The 23,366-nt window shown below is 45.8% G+C and overlaps 2 protein-coding genes across 2 annotated transcripts in view; both read right to left on the minus strand.

Annotated features, from left to right (window-relative positions):
* Positions 1 to 23,366, minus strand: part of LOC143766445 (uncharacterized) — a 459,812-nt gene that overhangs the window by 184,374 nt on the left and 252,072 nt on the right. The gene's annotated exons all lie outside the window — the stretch shown is intronic.
* Positions 11,227 to 23,366, minus strand: part of LOC143766457 (uncharacterized) — a 55,443-nt gene continuing 43,303 nt past the window's right edge. The window contains exon 7 of the mRNA XM_077254171.1: positions 11,227 to 13,990. Within this exon, the coding sequence (XP_077110286.1) occupies positions 13,068 to 13,990 (923 nt within the window). The 3' untranslated portion in view covers positions 11,227 to 13,067. The remainder of the gene's footprint in view (positions 13,991 to 23,366) is intronic.

A 23,366-nucleotide genomic window follows, 5' to 3' on the forward strand; every position in this document is an offset into this window, starting at 1 on the left:
AGGGTTTATAGTCCATTGAGTATACCCTTCCTTCTTGATGTGTTGCACCCTTCCGCATCCAACTCTCCTTCTCCTCCTTTGGAGTTTGCTCTTGCAACTTCTTGAATAGATCCCAAGACGTCATCCCATCTGGTGCCTTGTCCTCAGTTGCCACGTAGTAGCCGTCCGGCTCTACGACCTCTCCCACTTCTCCGCATTGTCTTCCTTTGGCGGCTTCTTTGGCTGCCATATCGGCCATGTTGTTGCCCCGTGCCTCCACTGTGTTCAGTTTTCCATGCGCTTTGACTTTCAGTACTGCCACCATTTTTGGAAGTTGAAGTGCGCTCAGCAGGTCCTTAATGGCTCCATGATGCTTCACGGTTGTTCCGCTTGCTGTGATGAAGTCTCTTGCAGCCCAGATGGGTCCGAAGTCGTGTGCTCTGCCATGCGAGTACCTTGAATCGGTGTATATGTTTGCAGTTTTGCCCTCTGCCATCCGGCAGGCCTTCGTCAGTGCTATTAGTTCTGCTTCCTGGGCTGACAGGCTAGGCGGTAGACTTCTGGACCACAGGATTTCTTGATTGCTGGTCACTGCACATCCCGTGTGGAATCTTCCTTCATCATCTGCAAATCTGGAGCCATCTACATAGAGGATCAGCTCTGGGATGGTCAGCGGCTCTTCTGCCACATTGGGTTGTCCTGCTGTTTCCTGTTGCATGATACTGAAGCAGTCATGGTCATCTGTCCGGAGCAAATCCAGATCATTGTGGAAGGTATCGTGCAAATTTTTATCTGAAGGGTCCGTATTCGTATCCCCCCTTGGGAGTGGGAGTAGAGTGGCCGGATTGAGGACTGTACATCTGGAGATAGTGACATTGTCAGGCAGTAGTAGGGAGCACTGCAGGCGAAGATGTCTTGCGGTGGAGAGATGTTTTGGCTGGGTTTGATTGAGAATTGCTGAAATGTCATGTGGAGCCAGGATTTCCAGTGGATGTCCAAGAATGATGTCAGCAGTCTTGTCCAGGAGGGCGTGTGCTGCAAATACTGCTCTCATGCAGGAGGGGGCTCCCCTTGCAACTGGATCCAGGCGAGCTGAGAAGTAGCCTAGAGGTCTCTGCCTTCCCCCGTGAGTCTGTCAGGACTCCAGTAGCATGGCCTTCTTTCTCCATCAGGTAGAGACGGAATAGCTTCTTGTAGTCAGGTAGGCCTAGTGCTGGCGCTGAGACTACAGAGTCTTTTAGCTGTTTGAACGAACTGAAGGCCACATCTGTTAGCAGGAACGGGGTTGCATTGACGCAGTCATACAGAGGTTGCATTAGGACTGAGGCATCAGGGATCCAGGCTCTGCAATACGAAACCAGACCAAGGAAAGCTTGTAGCCCCTTTGGAGTTGTTGGAGGGGCCATCTTCTCCACTGTGGTCTTCCGATCATCTGTCAGGTGTTTCGTCTGGTGAGCAATGCAGTGCCCAAGGAATGTAACTCGCTTCAGACACCACTGGATTTTGTTCTTTGAGACCTTGCAGCGCTGTTCCGCCAGGTAGAGTAGGAGAGACACGGAATGTGTTTTACACGTGTCAAAGTCAACTGCACAGAGGAGTAGATCGTCCACGTATTGTAGCAGGGTCACTTCTGCATGTTCTGTGATCCAGTTGGCGAGAACTGTGGACATTGCTTTGGTGAATTGTGAGGGGCTGTTCTGGGCCCCCTGGGGCATCACCGCCCATGTGTACTGTGCCCCCTGATGCGTGAAGGCAAACAGGAACTGATCGTCCGGATGGAGGGGAACACTGAAGAAAGCATTAGCCAGGTCGATCACCGTGAACACGGTTGCTGTGGAAGGCACATTTGAGAGCAGTGTGTGCGGATTCGGCACAATTGGAGTTTCAAATACTGTAGCGTCATTCACAGCTCTTAGGTCATGTACCATTCTGAACTTGGCTGGCTCTCCTTTTACTGTCTTTTTCTTGACAGGGAACAGCGGGGTATTGCAAGGAGAGGTGCAAGGGACCACGACCCCTATTTCCAGAAACACCTTCAATTGGTCTGAGACAGCTTGACTCTGGGCGATGGACAAGGGATACTGGGACTTACGAGGATATGGAGTGCCTGGCTTGAGTGATACCCGCACCGGGGCAACTTGAAGTTTTCCCACATCTTGGGGTCCCTTGGACCATAGACTTTCTGGTACTACGTCCAGTACCTCCCTGGGTAGGCCTTCATCGGTTGCCTGAGGTTCCTGTAGGGCCGCCAGCATCACTGACTCTTCCTGGGTCAGAGGTGAAGAAAGGGTCACGGTCCCATCTTCCTGGAACACTATGGTTTCTTTCAGTTTTTGTAGTAGGTCCGCCCCCAGCAGGTTGAGTGGGCAGGTTCTTGACACCACAAACTGGGACAGGATAGAGTGTCCTGGCTGAGTGCCCACGCTCAGAGGCTTTGTAAGCTGAGAATGTCTGACTTGACCATCAATGCCTACGCAAGACACAGAGGATTCTGATAGGCAGGTAGGGTCAGGGAGTTCCATATGTCTCATCACACTTCTGGCTGCACCAGTGTCCACAAGAAAAGATCTGACAACGCCATCCACTTCCAGGGTAATTTGAGGGGTTGGTCCTGCTGAAGGAGTTTTGCATGTCAGGAGCGTGGTATCTTGCGGACCTGGCTTGCCCCTGTCCTATGGACGGGGTACTTCACTGTTTACTTCGGGGATCCTTTGGCTTGCTCTTCTGGGCAGGGTAGTTGGTTGTGATGGTGCTTTGCACTGATTTCGGTAATGGCCCAATTTGCCGCAGTTGTAACACCTGACACCTCTTCTGTATTGTGGTGTCTCTTCAGGGTCTGCGGCCACCATAACGGGTGTTGTCTTCCGCACCCCTGGTTGGGACTCGATCCCTTTGGCTACTGTGAGCAGGGTGTCCATTGCTATTGACCTGTACTCGGGCCTAGCCACTATCAGTGGCTTCCTGATTGGCTCTCTGAGTCCATGCACAAAAGCCTGTGCCAACATTTGCCTGTGTATCTGGTCATGAATGGTGAAGCCAAGGTCCTGGAAGACCTGCATTACTCTGCCATGAAACTTCTCCACAGACTCTGTCTTTTCCTGACTCATGTCGTGTAAACTGAGGGCCTGTCCGGCCAGCCTGCCTTTGGCCCACTCTCTGAGTTGTTCAATCAGCTTCGGCCCTGACTCCCAGGCATGTACATCTAGGTCTGCTGCAAGCTTGAAATGTTCCTTCATGATTGGCCAGAAGGCATCACCTGCCTTTATCTCCATCACAGCCCACAGATCATTCCAGGTGGCTGCATATGTGCGCTGGTTCTGCTGCATTCTTCTGTAGAATGGCATGGGGTGCATCTCTGGGTCTGGAAGATTGTTGAGGATGCTGGTCACCTGACGGGGTGAAGTGCACATAGTGTAAAGGTGGTGCTTCTATTTGCCCCTGTCTTCTGAGTGCCTGTGGGTTCTTCTTTCTAGTGCTGGGCAGCATGTATGAGGTCCCTTCTTCATCTTCATCAGATGAATTGCTGTGATATCGTGTACTGGGGTCATGCAGTGGCTGATAGGTGGTTCTAGGAATTGCCTTTTTGCGAGAGGATGTCTCTCCACCCTGCTGAAACTGTGGAGGATTATAGTTCAATTGTGGTGTGAATGTTGGCTGCTCTGACCGGGGATACTGATCATTATCAGATGGTGGTGCCTGTGACCTCCCCCCTGTCCCCGGACCTGAGCTGCCTGCTGCTGGTTGAGGGGTGCTTTCTGCAGGGGGATCTCCACCTTCCTCCCCTGATAACATGACTGGTAGAGGCTGAACTGTATTTGGCACATAGAATGTTCCTTGTGCGGTGAGCACCGGATACAGAGAGACCACACTGCCCGAATCTGGCATCCGCCCAGCAGGCAACAAAGCAGGAGAAGGAGAGTGTGAAACAGGAGGAGATGCATGGAGTAGAGGAAAAGAGGGAAGTGAAGATGTAAGGTGCGCAGAGGGTGGGGGTGAGGAGTGAGAGAGAGAGAGAGAAGCTGAGGAGAAAGATGGCGGAGAAAGACAAGGAGAGAATTCCTTCCTCTTTAATGCAGGCCGAGACGGCATCGCCAGAGTAACAGTGCCATCTCCCTGCACAACGGTTGGGTGTGGCGCACCACACACTGAGCAAGTCTCCCTGTACAATGGATTCTGTTGGGAGCAGACTGTACATACCCAATATTTTTCATCCCCATATGGGGGAGGTGCTGATGGTTTGACACCTTTCCCCACTTTGTACACATAAAAATCACTTCCTGACTCTTTCACATAACGTTCAGTGCTTCCCAAACGATGTAAGTCTGTAGCCACTTTATACCATGCTGCTGCAGCAGACAGCAAATCAGTGTCAACTAGCTTCCCTTTCTTCCTTTTCAAAACATCATGCCACTCTGCAGCTTGAAGCCTGCCTCCCTGATGTATTTCACATACTTTCATGAGCTGCTTGTAATTCTTCACATATTTTACACCTTCGTGCTCTGCCACGATCTGGGGGGCCGTTTTCTCATCAGGGAGCAAAAGGCTCTCCTGGCGCTTGGCCACTTTATTCCCCATTGCAAAAAGGAAAATGAAAAACACAATAAAAAAGACCTCTAGGAGGTACGTATATAAAAGCACGAAAAATAAAAGAAAAAACACACTTTCAAAAAGTTGATGTAAAAAATTGAGACCAGAATTAAGGAAAACCATCAGAAAAACTCAAAATTTTTATACAAAAAGGAAAGTATATATATATAAAAAAACTATTCCTTTTTAAACAAAGAAAAAGGTAAAAAGACAGAAGAGAAAACTTTTTGGGAAAAAAAAGAAATTTGGAGAAAAGAAAAAGAAAACCTAAATAATACCAAAAACTTTACTTTAATAAAAACTTAGAACAAAAATCTTCAAATGACTAAAAGACAGCTATATATATATATTTATTCTCCCCTCTGCGCTCAACGCAGTCAGAGACACACTTCCTCTTTCTAATACTGTAATATTATAATATGCAATGTCACTAAAATGTCGTATCTGAAAACACGTATGTCACATCAAAAATGATAGGTACTATTTAATTTCGCTTTTTCTTCGGATAAATGCTGTACCCTAGCTAGACTTCAAAAAAGAAAAAGAAAAAAAACAGTTGTGATAGTGTGATTTACCATGCATATTTCTCTGTCTAGAAAAAGAGGAAGTGTACAGGGAAGAGAAAAAAAACCTCTCTTTTTCAACTTTATAGTTGTATGCACTCATTAACATGACATTTACAAACACACAATGACGTCCAGGAGAAATATCGATAAGCCCTTTTTATTATTCTGTGACACGTGCTAGCCGTTCTGGGAACAGACAACTATCAATCGCACTTGGCACACATGGGATTGCGCATATTTTAGATTTAGATTGCGCGTCCCCTTTCCAACTTTTCATCCATAGAGCTCTTCTTGCGTTATTCACAAGGCCTGCCGATCTTGCTGCTAAACGGAGTGAGTCAGCGGAAGCGTCTGCCATAAAGGCCACTGCTCCTCGTATTAAGGGGATGGCTGCTCGTAGTTTTTCTCTTGAGCTTTTATTTTTGATTTGCTGGTCTAATGGATCAATCCAGATGATCATTGACCGGGCAGCGCAAGTGCTGGCTACTGCAGGCTTGAATATTCCTGTAGCCGCTTCCCAAGAATGTTTGAGGGATGATTCAGCCTTACCAACGGATCGACCAGTAGTCCCGCATCCTCCACAGGTAGAGTGGATTGCTTAGGGGTAGAGGCTACAGCTGCGTCGACCTTAGGGACTTTGGTCCATGTAAGAAGCTCCTCGTCACTAAACGGATATTTTCGTTTTGACGCTGAGGGTAGAAAGCTTCTCTGATCCTGCTTCTCCCACTCTCTTTTGATTAATGTTTTCACTGCCAGTATAACTGGAAAACATCTCCTCTTTCTGTCTGCCAAACCCACGAACATTATGTCCTGCGCGGTTTGCGCACCCTTAGTTTCCTCACACCCCATGGTGTTTCGAATTGACTTCACCAAGTTGTCCACACTGTCTAAGGGAAAACATGAGCGTCCCTCGATTTCTGATGAGGATGATGATGATGGACATGATGATAGGGAGGCGTCTGATAGTACAGGTTGGTCACTGTCGGAGTCTGATAGTACAGGTGTCGGTGTTTTGGACTTAGTACTACGTGGTTTGTCCTGGGCCATATTTTTTAATTCCTCCCTAATAATGGCCCGTAGATCCGTAATGGACACTGCTGCTCCCTGTGTTGTTTCCTTAAAACAGTTTTTGCAAAGTTTTTTGGGGTATGAGTCTGGAAGGGGCTGGCTACACAAGGCACATTCCTTATGTTTTGTTTTTTGTCGCTTTTTTCCCTAAGCGTAATAAGTAGAGAAAGAAAGAGAAAAGAGAGAAGTAGGGAGACAGCGTCAGCTTAATAGGCAGAGTTCACAAACTCACCCAGTGAAGCAAATAATACCGAATCGGAAGGCCGAGATCCTGTTCTGGAACCGTCACTTTTACGAGCGGTCTCCGAGGATCCTTTGGCGTGATCTTTGGCGGGGGGTACTGGATCTCCTGCTGTGGGGTCCATGGCACCTGGGGATGACATCTCTGCCTCGCCGTTTTACCGTTCATGTGCGGTTTAAATAGTGCGCCCATTTTTTTATTTATTTTTTTTTGTGCGCATGCGCAGATCGGCGCCGGCTCCCCAGCCCTAGATCCGGCCTAGGCGCCCCGGAAGTCCACCATCCATTTCCGGGGTAGCCTGTATTGCGGCGGTCGGCGCATGTGCGGCCCGGGATTCGCGTCGGACCGCAATAGCAATGCAGCCGTTCTCCTACCTCCAGCCGGCTTCCTCATACTGCCGTACCGCCACCGCAGATGATGCCAGGCGGCCCTTCCCGGACCCGGCCGTCTGCGTGCTCCTTCAGACGAGGAGGGAGCCGTCTAACGGAACTCCCCCGACGCTGCTTCTGAGCCGCAGCCCCTGCCATTCTCACGGATACCGCGCAGGCGGCATGCTAGCCCAGGTATGTTCCCTTGTAGAAGTCCTGTCGTTCCCGCAGGAACAGGAAACCTAAACTGAGGAGGAGAGGCGGACCGCCCCCTTTTATTTCTCAATAGGTTTCCTGTTCCTGCGGGGCGGATCCCTCTCTCCAGTGGGGTGCTGTCGTGGCGAAGAGTAAAAATTGCCGAATAAGAAACTGACTAATAAGAAACCAACTTCAGCTCCGAATAAGAAACCAACTTCAGCCTCGTTGACAACTAATATATTTGATAACCCAGGTTGGGACAACTCGGTCACCTGACCACGTACTTCGTTGTTCTTAGTCAGCTTCCTAAGTTAACCGCTACCTCCTTTCTGTGGGTGCCTGCTAAAAGCGGGGTGCTGCTCCTTAGAATGGTTGGCCCTGGATGACATGAGCCATCATGAGCCATTTAAAAGACGAGACTGTCACTTTCACCATCTTGTGTCCTTGCTGGGAATAGAATGCTGTTAAGTGTTGGTGGCCCAGTAAAGTCTTCCTGCAGTGTAGTACTCTCACCCTGTGTTGAGTAGTGTTCTGCCGACAGGGAAGGAGTACGAGCGTTCAGTGGGATGCACCCCCATCCGTGTGGTCTTTCTAAAGACAGCTAGGCCAGCGGATGGGAGCACCCACTGACCTTCGTGTCTCCACAGTGTGAATAAATAAATAAAGATAATTATTATTATTATTACTGCAAATTTTAAGAACTAGTGTATAATAGCGAAATAATACATCTTTTGTTAGTGTTTCTCTGCACCTTGCATTTTACTTACATATCGTTTCTTAGCATGAACATTAATGAACACTCTAAGTGGATACTAAAGTGCGCATATACACACAACACTGCAGCATGGACAGTGTATCTACATAAACACAGCTCTGCTACATAAGCACATATGCATACATACTGTACACTGCATATACATGACCGCGTATGGCCAATATGGGTTTTCCCGCGTATTAACCCCTCTCCCCACCATCCGGTACCTAGAAAACATCCCCCTGTTCTTATTAATCAATAAAAACATAACACATTAAGTTATTTGGATAAATCGGCCACAGCGGCCAGTTTATTAACAAACAATGACATAAAAAACATTTGTAACAATTCATATACAAAAACTTGAGGGGAGGGTTCTTGGAGCTAAAAGATCTGGCTTACTATCTGCAAAACCACAACAAAATGGAACCAACACTTTTTACCCTCAGCCGTAGCCACTAGCTCGAGGGCACCATGTAACCCTTAACCCCTTTCTGACCTCGGACGGGATAGTACGTCCGAGGTCAGATCCCCTGCTTTGATGCAGGGCTCCGCGGTGAGCCCGGATCAAAGCCGAGACATGTCAGCTGTTTTGAACAATAGTGGCGGGTGAAATCGCGATTCACCCGCCGCTATTAACTAGTTAAATGCCACTGTCAAACACAGACAGCGGCATTTAACCGGCGCTTCCGGCCGGGCGGCCGGAAATGAGCACATCGCCGACCCCCGTCACATGATCGGAGGTTTGCGATGCTTCTGAATAGTAACCATAGAGGTCCTTGAGACCTCTATGGTTACTGATCGCCGGTAGCTGTGAGCGCCACCCTGTGGTTGGCGCTAACAGCACACCTGCATTTCTGCTACATAGCAGCGAACATCAGATCGCTGCTATGTAGCAGAGCCGATCGTGTTGTGCCGGCTTCTAGCCTCCCATGGAGGCTATTGAAGCATAGCAAAAGTAAAAAAAAAAAAAAAAAAAAAAAAGTAAAAAAAAAATGTGAAAAAAATACAAAAAATATAAAAGTTTAAATCACCCCCTTTCGCCCCATTCAAAATAAATCAATAAAATAATAATCAAACCTACACATATTTGGTATCGCCGCGTTCAGAATCGCCCGATCTATTAATAAAAAAAAGCATTAACCTGATCGCTAAACGGCGTGACGAGAAAAAAATTCCAAACGCCAGAATTACGTTTTTTTGGTCGCCGCGACATTGTATTAAAATGCAATAACGGGCGATCAAAAGAACGTATCTGCACCGAAATGGTATCATTAAAAACGCCAGCTCGGCACGCAAAAAATAAGCCCTCAACCGACCCCAGATCATGAAAAATGGAGACGCTACGAGTATCGGAAAATGGCCCCATTTTTTTTTTTTTAAATGAAGTTTGGAATTTTTTTTTCACCACTTAGATAAAAAATAACCTAGTCATGTTAGGTGTCTATGAACTCATACTGACCTGGAGAATCATAATGGTCAGTTTTAGCATTTAGTGAACCTAGCAAAAAAAGCCAAACAAAATACAAGTGTGGGACTGCAGTTTTTTTGCAATTTCACCGCACTTGGAATTTTTTTCTAGTACACGACATGCTAAAACCAATGATGTCGTTCAAAAGTACAACTCGTACCGCAAAAAAAAAAGCCCTCACTTGGCCAAATTGATGGAAAAATAAAAAAGTTATGGCTCTGGGAAGGAGGGGAGCCTAAAAACGAACACGGGAAAATGGAAAATCCCAAGGTTATGAAGGGGTTAACGGGCAGAAAAAACACCAAAGCTCCCGAGATAAATCCCTGTCCAGAGCCCGTAACCAAAAGCCAGATCAACCCTCAGCCAATTAACTTATTGTAATTTAACATACAATTCCTTCCCCCAATAAACATCGTCAACTCCAAGAACACCACCCCCCGCCAAACTTGCCACTGTGACAATGTAAGCACAACACAATAAAACCCTCAAATGACTTTGTACCCTCACAAACTTAGCCATAACCCCCACACATAACCACTCCAAAAAAGGAGAGGGTGGGTGGGCTTTTCACTCCGGCTTCCTGAAGAAAACTGAAGAATCTTCCCTCACTTTTCTAGCCCAAAATCCAGCCCCATCCCACTACTCCTCCCCCATACCATTCAGCCAATCCCAAACCAGCTCTACTTTATTTGAAAGAAAACCTCCCTTGCCAATGAAGTCATGGGGGCTTTCATCTAGCTGCACCCATTCCTGCCCCCATCTTTACTCCATTTTGTGGTTCCTTCCAAGTCATATGATTGATTACATGATCTGAAAGGTCCTTGACCTAGTCGGGTGAAAGGTCCTTGACCTAGTCGGGTGAAAGGTTCTTCAGCTGCTCACTCAGGACGTGCAGCATCTGTGGAGGTCTCAGTACCTTCCTCTCCTGCTTTGCACCAATCCATTAGATAAGTGTGGGACTGGAGGAGAGAGCAGTTCTCTCAGTGATCGGAAAGCACTTTCTCAGCATTCTCCTCTGTCACAGGAACCTGCTTCCAATCTGTAAGATGCACTCACTAATTAGCAAGATTTTTTTCTTGATAAAAATGTGTCTTAGGCCAGGTTCACATTGCGTTAACAGCAGCCCGTTCAACACATGCATTAACGGGCTGCTGTTAACGCAAGTGCCGATGTGTCATCACGCTAGCGCAGATAGAGCTAGCAGATGCTCTATCTGCGCTAGCAGTGACGGACCCGGAAAGGCTGCAGCCCGCGTCCCAGGGTCCATCACTCAATGATTTAACGGACTACGTTACACCACGTTATGCCACGGTGTAAAGTAATCCGTCTAACGGACGCCAAAAACGTAATGTGAACCTGGCCTTATAGTCAAAAAATTACAGTAAGTGCTAAATTAATTTCCTTTTCTCATTTAATTATACACCTGTCTGTTTTTTTACTAGTTGTCGATAAAATAGTTTCTCCCCATCAGAGTTATTTTTGATGGTCAACAAAATACAATTTTCCTGTAATTCATTTTTCACATTCTAAATATGATAATAACTTATCTTTGTGTGGGAAATCTGATGTTTAAAGGGATTGTCCAGTACTTGGCCAGACCCTTCTCATTCCACATGTTTGGTACTGTTAAAATAAAACCACTTATATGACCATTCCATCAGGGGCGGACACAGACAGCTTGGCCCCTGTGCAGGAAATCTGTCTGGGCCCCCCTTCTTTTAAGGTGACAAAGCTAAATAAAGTTTACATATTACAGACCACAAGTAAAAGCAAAAGGTGGCCCATGCCCACATATAGTATAATGCAACCACCCCATAGAGCAGTGTTCCCCAACTCCGGTCCTCAAGAGCCACCAACAGGTCATGTTTTCAGTATTTCCTTAGTATTGCCCAGGTGATAATTCCATCACCTGTGCAATACTAAGGAAATCCTGAAAACATGACCTGTTGGTGGCTCTTGAGGACTGGAGTTGGGGAACACTGCCATAGAGCATAATGCAACCACCCCAAAGAGTATAATGTAACCCCCCATAGAATATAATGTAGCCCCACTCATATAGTATAATGTAGCCCCCTCAGTATGATGCAATCACCCCTCATAGAATATAAATATAATACAGCCCCCATAGAATATAATGTAGCCCCAAATAGAATATAATACAGCCTACCTCCCCATAGAATATAATGTAGCCCCAAATAGAATATAATACAGCCCACCGCCCCAAAGAGTATGATGCAATCCTCCCTCATAAAATCTAATACAGCCCCCCACAGAATATAATGTAGCCCCCATATAATATAAAACAGCCCACCTCCCCATAGTATATAACAGCCTCCCCCATAGAATATAATGCATAATGTACCACCCATAGTATATAACACAGCCACATAGTATATAACACAGCCTCTCCCATAGAATATAATATACCCCCCACAGTATATAGCACAGCCCATGTAGTATATAGCACAGCCCACTTTAGTATATAACACAGCCCACGTAGTATATAACACAGCCCATGTACTAGTAGTATATAGCACAGCCACTTAGTATATAACACGCCCACGTACTAGTATATAGCACAGCCACTTAGTATATAACACAGCCCACGTACTAGTATATAGCACAGCTACTTCGTATATAACACAGCCCACGTACTAGTATATAGCACAGTCCGCATCTTCCCCCTGAGAATGGCCCCGAAGTCCATTACTCGGCAGCTGCCGTTGCACTTACTAGCACACAGTGAGTGCGCAATGACGTCATCGCACACCCAAAGTGTCAGAGGCAGGGCGAGGAACGATGGGAGAGGGAGCGTCATCTGACGCGCTCTCCTCCATCGCTGCTTTGAACTGTACCGGCAGACGCTGGTATAGTTCAATGCAGCGGGGGAGTCGGCAGGCCCCCCTGCCTTACAGGGGCCCCATAGCGGCTGCGTGATATGCCGCTAGATGTGGACCCCTGGGGGATCGGGGGCCTTAGACAGCTGCCTGCCCCTCATGCCGGCGCTGCCTGCGGGGGCCCCCCGGAGCCTTCGGGCCCCGATGCAGCTGCACCGGTTGAACCGGTGGTATGTCCGCCCATGCGTTCCATGCTAGTGCGGTTCCAGCAGTGTCTGCACTTACGTTCCTGGGGCTCATGTGAGGTTATTATTATTTATGAGAGAGCGTGCTCGAATAAGATGTTATCTGACAATGCTTGTGTGCTAACCGAGCGTTTTCGGCGTCTATGAAAAATAGGTTTCGGTCGCCGTGTATGAATGTTCTGCAGCAGTTTGACAGCCGCAACTCATGCATAGAGTGTCTGTTTCTTATTCAATCCATACGTGTGTTGCATCTGTTAAACCTATTTTTGAGCATTATTGCCTTATACAAGCACCCTTGCTCATCATTAGTTGTTACATCATGTGAGCCCTGTGCCCAATCAGCTCTGGCGTCAATGTCTCCACCTTCAGGCAAATTGAACAATAAGAAGTCATACAGCAGCCACAGCCCTGGTTCCTGTTTATATTAAATACATCCGAAAGTGGAAACAGTGAAGCTGTTGCTAATTGGGCTCAGGGCTCCTGTTATGTAAAAATCTCACATGAGCCCCGGGAACGTGAGTGCAGACACCACTGGAACATTGCTGGCATGGAAGGAGAGTATGATTGTTTTTATTTTAACGATGCCAAACATGAGGAATGACAAGGGGTTGCCCTAAGTAATGGCAAACCCATTAGGAAAAAACAATTTTCGGTTAAAACATTCCAACATTTTAAACATGAAAAAGGCTTCTCCCCTGTGTAAGTTCTCTGATGTTTATTAAGAGTTGATTTCTGTGTAAAACATTTCCCACATTAAGAACACGAAAAAGGGTTCTCTCCTTTGTGTGTTCTCTGATGGCTATTAAGATTCGATTTCTGGTTAAAACATTTCCCACATTCTGAACAAGAAAAAGGTTTCTCCCCTGTGTGAGTTCTCTGGTGACTAAGAAGATATGATTTTTTCACAAAACATTTCTTACATTCTGAACATGAAAAAGGCTTCTCCCCTGTGTGAGTTCTCTGATGTATAACACAATCTGATTTACGGTTAAAACATTTCCCACATTCTGAACATGAAAAAGGCTTCTCCCCTGTGTGGGTTCTCTGGTGGCCATAAAGATGCTCTTTCCGCTTAAAACATTTGCCACATTCTGAACATGAAATAGGCTTCTCCCCTGTGTGAGTTCCTTGGTGTCTAGCAAGTTCCCATTTCTGCATAAAACATTTCCCACATTCCGAACAGGAAAAAGGTTTCTCCCCTGTGTGAGTTTTCTGATGCTTAACAAAATTTGATTTACGTGTAAAATATTTACCACATTCTGAACATAAAAATGGCTTCTCCGTAGTGTGAATACTCTGATGACTAAGAAAAGATGATTTCTGATTAAAACATTTCCCACACTTGGAACAAGAAAATCTATTCTCTTCTACAGGAATTTTTTGTTGTTTCAGAAAATACTTTTCGATAGGAAAACCATTTCCATATTCTGAAAGTGAAAATGGCTTCTTTGCTTCAGGAACAGTTATTTTTTCAATGATTATTTTGTGACTTTGATTTTCCTTAGTAGTTGGTAATGAATCAGAAGAAAGGACCCGTTTCAAAAGATCAAATGATAGGTCTTTGCTGTAAAGGGATGATGGTATATCAGAAGTTATGACATTCACTTCAATTGGATCATCTGATTTAAAAAGTGAAGATCTCAGCTGTCCCTCTGATCTCCTGATACAGTCTTCTGCTAAGAAAAAAAATATATATTTTTGAATAAAATATTTGAATTTTTTTTAACATTTCTACTTAATTTGTCTGTAAAATGTTATGTAAAAATATTGAATTAATCACCAAGACAATGACAGTTCAAAGTCTAATAGAAAATCTAATAGCATGAACCATTAGTGTTCAACTGTTTGCTCAGTCTGCTTCCCAAATATGTAATAAAATGCCACCAAACAATGTTATGTAGGTAAAAATGATACCAATAAAAACATCTACTCATCTCACAAAAACAGTCCCCACTCAGGTCCATCATTTGCCAATGGAAAAGTAGGAATTAGTCCTACCGGTAATAGTGTTTCCAGGAGTCCATCATGACAGCACCACCAGGAGGTTGTCCTTATTCTTGATAGGGACAGGGACACAGAAGAGGTTAAATAGCCCCTCCCCACCTCCACCCCTCAGTGATTTTTCCAAGTATCACACCAGGATGGATGCAACTCTATTTTATTGGAATTCCTTTCTACACATGTTTACATCACATTTCAAACAGGAACTCAAGGGAGGGTATATAAGGGGTGCTGTCATGATGGACTCCTGGAAACACTATTACAGGTAGGACTAATTCCTACTTTCCAGGATGTCCCTCCTGACAGCACCACCAGGAGAAATACCAAATAACTCCTATTTTAGGGCGGGATTACAGCCTGGAGGACTTTCCTCCCAAATGTAGTCTGTTGGTGCACTGTAACATCTAATTTACAGTGCCTACAGAATGTATTTGATCAAGACCAAGTTGTAGCTCTGCATATTTGGTCCATAGAAGCCCCAGCGCTTTCTGACCATGAGGCCGAGATTGCCCTCAACGAGTGCGCTGAGACTTTCCGGTGGGGGTTTCCCTGCCAAGATATAGGCTGCCCTGATAGTTGACTTAATCCATCTAGCTAGAGTAGCTTTGGCCGCCTTCTTAACTCTGTTCTTCCCGGCCATCTGGATGAATAGGTTAGAGTCCACTCTCCAATTGTTTGTGATCTCTAGGTAGTGTAGAATTGTCCTCTTAACATCTAAGGCGTGAAGAGAACACTCCTCATTACTATAATTTTGGCAAAATGTGGGTAGATCAATCTCTTGACTTCTATGGAAGTCAGAAACGACCTTAGGGAGAAATCCGGGATCTAGTTTAAGGATGATACAATCATCTTGAATTTTCAGGTATGGATCTTTAATGGATAAGCATTGAATCTCACCAATACGTCTCGCTGAAGTTATTGCAACTAGAAAGAGGGCTTTAAGGGTAACGGCTTTTAAGTCTGCCTGATTTAGTGGTTTGTATGGCTCTTTACAAAGTTCATTCAAGACCAGGTTTAGATCCCAGGGAGGTACTGTACTGTGAATTATAGGCCTAAGTCTTTGGATGGCCTTAACAAATCTCACTATCCATGGATGAGTAGCTAACGGAAAGTCATATAAGGAACTAAGGGCTGAAATTTGTACTTTTAACGTACTAGGTCTTAGTCCTTTATCAAGGCCTGACTGGGGAAAGTCTAGGATCTTAGGGATGTTTGGGCCCTGAGGGACCGTCACAGGAGTTGTACTCTGTGAACAGAACTTCTTTCATACTTTCCCGCATATTGCAGAAGTCACAGGCTTCCTGTTGCTCTGGATAGTGGCAATGACTGGATCTGAGAGGCCCTTTGACCTTAGGATTTCTTTTTCAGGATCCATGCTTTTAACTGTAGCAGATCCGGGTTCTGATGAAGTAGAGGGCCCTGGGATAAAAGATCCGGTCTTGCTGGTAGATGGATTGGCTCTTCCAAACATATCCATTTTAGTAGAGGAAACCAGCTCCTTTTGGGCCAGTATGGAACTATTAGGATTACTGATGTCTGGCTCTCCTGGGTCTTCCGCAAGACTCTCGGTATTAGAGCCAATGGAGGAAAAGCATATGCCAGATTCATATCCCACTTCTGAGCCGGGGCGTCTATTCCTGACGGCCTGTCTCCTGGATTTAGAGAAAAGAACCTTTCTGTCTTTGTATTTTTCTTTGAGGCGAATAGATCCACCCCTGGGAAAACCCAACGTTGGGTTAAGTGGAGGAAGATTTCCTGATTTAGGGACCATTCTGTGGGGCATAACTTTTGTCTGCTCAGAAAGTCAGCTACCTGGTTTTCGGTGCCTTTTAGGTAAACTGCCGTTATTGATTTGACTGTGAGCTCTGCCCAGGAGAATATTGTATCTGACAGGTCCTGTAAATGGTGATGTTTTGGACCTCCTTGGTGAAGTAGGAGGGCTACTTTTGTTGAATTGTCAGAAAAAATACAGATGTGTTGGTCCTTTAACTTCTCCTGATATGTTTTTAAGGCTTCCCAGACTGCCCTGAGCTCTCTGTAATTTGAAGACCTGCTTTGTATTGACGCGGTCCAAGTTCCTTGAGAGTAGTCCTCCTCTATGTGGGCTCCCCAGCCTCTCAGACTTGCGTCCGTAGTGATGTTCACACATGAAGATGTTTTCCAAGGTCTTCCTTTCTCAAGGTTTGTTCGTATGGTCCATCATGACAGTGATCTTTGTGCATCTCTGGATAGACGCACTTTGTTGTCCAGGGTTGTGTCTCTGCCGTCCCACAGTGACAGGACTTCCTGCTGCAAGGGTCTTGAGTGATACTGACTCCATTGAACGCTGGAAATGCATGATGTCATTAACCCCAGCACCCGCATGGCCTTCCTTATGGAGGTCTGTTTTTGCTTTTGCAACATTTGAATCTCTTTTTTGAATGATTCTTGCTTGTGTTGCGGGAGGTATGTATGTTCCTGAGTTGAGTCTAAGATCACTCTGAGAAACGACTTCCTTGTCACGGGTTTGAAGTTTGATTTTTTTAGATTGATTAGCCATCCTAGGCTTTTTAGGACTGACGTCGTCGTTGTTAAATTCTTCTCCATCTGTTGAGAGGAGTTTGCTATAAGCAGGATATCGTCCAGATAAGGGACGATCAGGATCTCTTTTTCTCTCAAAAATGCCATCACCTCTGCCATGAGTTTGGTGAAGATTCTGGGAACAGATGAGAGGCCGAACGGCAGGCACGTGAACTGAAAGTGTAGAATGTGATCTCCGTCTTTTATAGCAAATCTGAGATATTGTTGGTGTGAGGCATCGATGGGAACCTGGTAGTAAGCACTTTTTAGGTCTAAAGTGCTCATTACTGATCCTTTCTGGATTAGAGGTATTACGGATTTGAGGGACTCTATCTTGAACTGTTTGTAGGTTACTGACAGATTTAGAGGTTTTAGATTTATGATCGTACGGTATTCTCCACCCTTTTTTTATGTAGAACAGGCTTGAATAGTGTCCCTTGAACCTCAGAGTGGGGTACCTGAATGATGGCTTTTATCTGGATAAGTTCCTGATTACCTTTTAGAAGTCTCTGGTAAACTGTCAAGGACTGGGTCTAAGTCAGACAAAATCTCCTGGGGGGTGATTGGCTGAATTCTATTCTGTACCCCCATTCTATCGTATTTAAGATCCAAGAATTTTGAGTGATCTTTTTCCAGCCCTGTAAGAAGTACTGGAGTCTTCCTCCCACTAAGCTGGCATCATTTTCTGCTGGTTCTTGGCTTCTGATCCTGAAAGGTACCTCTACCACCTTTCTGGTAGCTCCATCTTCCGCCTTTCCCTCTATAGTCCTGTCTGGGATGGGAACGAGTCCTCCGAAAGGACAGTGAATTTTGCGGCTTTTCCTCAGGAAAGCCTTTCTTCTTGTCTGCTGCTTTTTCAAGCAGTCCATCCAAAACTGGACCAAAAACATGAAAGCCGGAAAAGGGTATTGAACACAGTTTGTTCTTTGACTGCGTACCGCCAGACCATGACCTGACCCATAGAGCTCTTCTTGCTGCGTTAGATAGGGCGTTGTTTCTTGCTGCGAACCGAACTGATTCCGCCAAAGCATCGGCCATAAAGTCTGTTGCCATCTTCAATAACGGTAAAGACTTTAGGATTTCCTCTCTGGGTGTTTTATTGTTAATTTGGGTTTCTAATTTTTCTACCCACAGAGTCATTGACCTGGCTACTGAGGTAGCCGCGATATTAGTCTTCATGATAGCTGATGGCGCTTCCTAGGCCTTCTTGAGGAGATCTTCTGATCTTTTGTCCATAGGGTCTTTGAGACCAGAGGAATCTTCAAATGGTATAGCGGTCTTTTTTGAGACCTTGGCCACTGGTATATCCACTTTAGGTACAGATTCCCATACTTTGGTCTCGTCTGGTTCAAAAGGGAGTCGGTATCTAAAATCTTTTGGGACTACTAGCTTCTTTCCGACATCCTCCTATTCTTCCAGGATCATTTCTGTTATATGGTGGTTCACCGGAAACACCCTGTTTCTGCGAGCTCTGAGCCCGCCAAATATCTCATCTTGGACCGTAAGGGGTTCTGTGGCCTCTTCCACCTTCATGGTGTTTCTAACGGCCTGCAGGAGTATGTCCGTGTTTTCAGAAGAGAACAGATATCTCTTTCTCTCTTCTGGGAGGATGGCTGAAGAACATTTGCCTTCCACGGAATCAGATGTAGAGTAAGTTGAAAGCTCACCCTCTTCTGAGCTAGGATCCTGCTCCCACCTGGGCCTTTCAGGACGGGGGGATTCAACCGGCATCAGGGCTGATACCGTGGACTACACCTCCTCTCTAATGATAGTATTAAAACTATCTAGAAAGGAGGACTGCTCCTCTTTAAGTAGTCCCGACATACAGCCGTCACACAATTTCTTAGAATGTCCATCTGGAAGTTTGTTAGAACATAGTGGGCATCTATTCGTCTTGCGTTTAGGAACTGCCGCTGAACGTTTGGGTGCTTCTTTATCCTGCAAAAGAGATATAACAACGCCCTATAGCTTGTGTGTGACTAGTGCTGTGAAATAAACCCCACTATGTATAACTTACATGTTTTGGGGCGAGCTCTGAGGACTGAATGTCTGCATGACCTGCACCTTCCATGTTCCTAGGACAAGTGTGCTGTTAGATGTTTGTGTTTAAATAGATTGCCTTACCAGGCTTCAAATCATCTGCCTCGTCCTCCTTCCGAGCTCAGCTGCTGGTGATTTCCTGATCTGCGACGGACCTGTATGCATCCCTGATGGAATGCTGAACCATGGGCGGGAATTCCTCCCCGGGCCCACTAGCACCATCCCACGAGGCTGCGTTCTCTCGGCGTCCCCGCCGGCAGCAACGAGGCCCGGGCCGGAACCCCGCCCCCGGAAGTCATCACCGGAAGTGGATGCCGGCGCTCCCGATGAAGCGTCACGCCAGGAGACTGATCACCGCCGGCGTGCGGCCGGGTACACAGTTGCAGGTGCAGAGCCCTCTGGAGAGGGGTGCGCCAAAGATGGGAGCACACAGCTCGACCCGCGCTGAGGGACCTCCCTCGGTGTCAGCGCGCTCTGCGGAGTCTGCCTGCTGGAGCAAGCCTCCGCTGCTCAGAGCCCTCCGGAGAGGGATGAAGCTTCCCGGGAGCCCTGTTCAACCCACTGCTAGAATCTTCGGCACGGTAAGCCGCACCAAAACTCCTCTGCATCTGTCCCTGATAGGGACAGGAAAAACACTGAAGGGTGGAGAAGGGGAGGGGCTATTTCACCTCTTCTGTGTTCCTGTCCCTATCAAGGATAAGAAGGACAACCTCCTGGTGGTGCGGTCAGGAGGGACGTCCTGGAAAACAGAGGTTTCCACATTATTAGTGGTTCAACCGCTGTTGAAAAGCAACATGGCTTCCATAAACCAATCCAGCAATATCCACCTTCACAAAGTCAAATCTACCCTCGCTTCTGAGCCTTGCAATGTGCCCAAACCACACTTGTATCCATCCATGTATTTGGCATTGTTATAGTGAGAAGAACTCACTTAATTTATGGTGCATTCAAGGAGCACAATCTGGACACTATGTCTTGGGCAATAAAATGGCAAGTATGCAATTTTCACTCTCCAACATCCAATGTGTGCCAATTTCCGGAAAGCGCCATTGGAGACAAAATATTCACTACTCTTACAGATTTATTCACAGAGCGTTATAATTTATAAAATGGAGTCACTTTATGGGAAATTCTACTGCTCTGGCTTTCTGCCATTTTGTCATGTTAACCCCTTAATGACAACCGATACACCTTTTAACGGCGGCAGTTAAGGATACTTGTGCCTCAGTGCTGCTTTTTAACGGTGCTGAGAAATAAGTGTATAGCACCCCCCCAGAATCTGAATTTCTCCAGGGTCCTGGCTATCGAAAATTCACGGAATAATGGCAACCGCAAAAAAGAAAAGTCAGATTTCCCTATTTAACCCCTTTCTGCCATCGGACGTACTATTCCATCCATGTGACCTGGGACTTAATCCCCATGGACAGAATAGTACATCCAATGCGGTCAGGCGCGCTACCGGTGGGCTGATCTCGGCTGGGTGTCAGCTGATTGTCACAGCTGACACCCGGCACTTCTGCTTTATTAATTAGAGACATCATATCAAGTAGTCCTACTTCTTTTGTCTTGTCCTCATAAGGATATGAATAGGTCCGGTCTCACAGATGCACTCGTCATGGACCATTTTAATTATGTTGTTTATTTATGTTTGTGTTATGTAATTTGTATATTAAGTATCAAAAAATTAGGGAGTAGGTATACAACATGTTTTTTGTTGTTCAGTCTTGTGTATTAGATTATATGTGGTAACATGGGGGATTATATTTAATATATCAATTAGAATTTGGGCTTAATTTATCTAGCTTTATTACGTGTATATTTTGATAAGACACTATAACAGGTAATTTATTATTATTGTTTTTATTTAAATATATTTAATTTGTATAATTTATTGTAAATATAATTATTTATTTTGTGATTAATTTACATGATTCATGTATTCATATTTGTGCACTAGGTTTCTTCGTTGATTGCACTTCACACATGATTTATAAACATATGTAATTCTTATTAGATTTAATAATTATGCACTTTTTGCCTTTTATATTTTGTTCATAAATAGAAATATATAAGCCCTTAGTCACTAAAAATCCCCCTTTTTCAATAACGGCACCTTGTTGCCTGCCTGGATTCCCTTTATTCTCATCACAGCTCCATTATGCTCTTTGTGACTCGCGGCGCCCGGTTGGCGCATGCGCCGGTCAGGAACTTCCCCGTGGCTTCCTGCCTTGCTCACCATGGCGACGAATAGCGTTCCACGCTTACGTTCCAGACACGCTGAGCAGGAAGTCACTATTTACAAGGGAGGAAGTCCAGGGACCGGCGCATGCGCAGTACATCACCATTGATGCCGACATTACCATCAGCTGTGTACGGGGGTATTTATAGATAGGCAGTTCTATTAGCAGCACACATGCCCCCTGATGAGGAAGCCATTATGGCGAAACGGCGCTGTCGGGGAATTGGAGGACACGGACAGCAGGATAATACTTTATGTAAGTAACATGACATAGTTTATACATGGGCATGAGCCTTTAGTAATGCACCTATTTGCACTAAGCACTTTACAATTCTAATTATCTGGTTACCACAACAAAGATTTGTGCACTAAGCAGTCTCTATTGAGTGTTGATGGTGGGATATTTAAAATGGATTAGGTGTTCTTTGGCATTTATCACTATTATATATGTCCAATTGTTCATAATTCCTGGTCTCTGTATGACCCTCAATAATTTTGTGATATTCCCTTGTTTTAATTTTAATACTTACCGTATATACTCGAGTATAAGCCGAGATTTTCAGCCCAAATTTTTGGGCTGAAAGTGCCCCCTCGGCTTATACTCGAGTCACGGTCGGCGGGTGAGGGGGAGAGGGCACTGAGGCATACTTACCTGCTTCCGGGGCTCTTGGCGCTCCCCCTGCCCGTCCCACGGTCTTCGGTGCCGCAGCTCTTCCCCTGTTCAGCGGTCACGTGGGACCGCTCATTAGAGAAATGAATAGGCTGCTCCACCTCCCATAGGGGCGGAGCCGCATATTTCATTTCTCTAATCAGCGGTGCCGGTGACCGCTGTCAGAGGAAGAGGCTGCAGCACCGAAGACCAGCTGTCCGGGGGAAGGAGCGGGACGCCGGGAGCAGGTAAGTATTACATATTTACCTTCCCTCGTTCCACCCGCCGGGCGCCGCTCAGTCTTCGCGTCCTCTTGTTCTGACTGTTCAGGTCAGAGGGCGCGATGACGCATATAGTGTGCGCGCTGCCCTCTGCCTGATCAGTCAGTGCGGGGAGACGCCGGGACGGGACGCTGAGGAGCTGCAAGCAAGAGAGGTGAGTATGTGTTGTTGTTTTTTATTGCAGCAGCAGCAATGGCACAGATTTATGTGGAGTATCTATGGGACAACGGTGCAGAGCACTAGATATAAGGCACAGCTTTATGTGGAGGATCTATGGGGCAACGGTGCAGAGCACTATATATAAGGCACAGCTTTATGTGGAGCATCTATGGGGCCATAATCAAAGGTCAAAGGTGCAGAGCATTATATATGGCACAGCTATCTATGGGGCCATAATCAAAGGTGCAGAGCATTATATATGGCACAGCTATCTATGGGGCCATAATCAAAGGTGCAGAGCATTATATATGGCACAGCTATCTATGGGGCCATAATCAAAGGTGCAGAGCATTATATATAGCACAGCTATCTATGGGGCCATAATCAAAGGTGCAGAGCATTGTATATGGCACAGCTATCTATGGGGCCATAATCAAAGGTGCAGAGCATTGTATATCGCACAGCTTTCTATGGAGCATCTATGGGGCCATAATGAACTGTGCAGAGCATTATATATGGCACAGCTTTAGTGGAGCATCTATGGGGCCATAATGAACGGTGCAGAGCATTATATGTGGCACAGCTTTATGTCGAGCATCTATGGGGCAATAATGAACGGTATGGAGCATCTATTTTTAATTTTGAAATTCACCGGTAGCTGCTGCATTTTCCACCCTAGGCTTATACTCGAGTCAATAAGTTTTCCCAGTTTTTTGTGGCAAAATTAGGGGGGGTCGGCTTATACTCGAGTATATACGGTATATGTAAAATAAATCATTTGATTTTAAAGATGTTATTATGTTTTTTTCCTCTATTTTCTATCTAGTACATACATGGGAGGGATCTGATTAGTTACCCGGCACTAAGTGCCAGGAGCGATCACGGTCTGCCTTTGGATCGGAGACCCCGCGGCATCCCGATCGCTGCCATGGTAACCCGATGTCATCATGATGAGTGTTGTGAACTCTATTTTTAGGCTCCCTCTAGTGGTCACAAGCGGTACTGTGTAGTGTTGTCTTTCTGCAGGTTGGCTGCATCAGCTGGTTCGTTATCCTTGGTTGGTTTCCTATTTAACTCACCTGGATACTCAGTTCCTTGCCTGCTATCAATGTATTCAGTGCTCT

Source organism: Ranitomeya variabilis, chromosome 4 (genome assembly GCF_051348905.1).
Source record: "Ranitomeya variabilis isolate aRanVar5 chromosome 4, aRanVar5.hap1, whole genome shotgun sequence".
NCBI classification, from domain to species: domain Eukaryota; kingdom Metazoa; phylum Chordata; class Amphibia; order Anura; family Dendrobatidae; genus Ranitomeya; species Ranitomeya variabilis.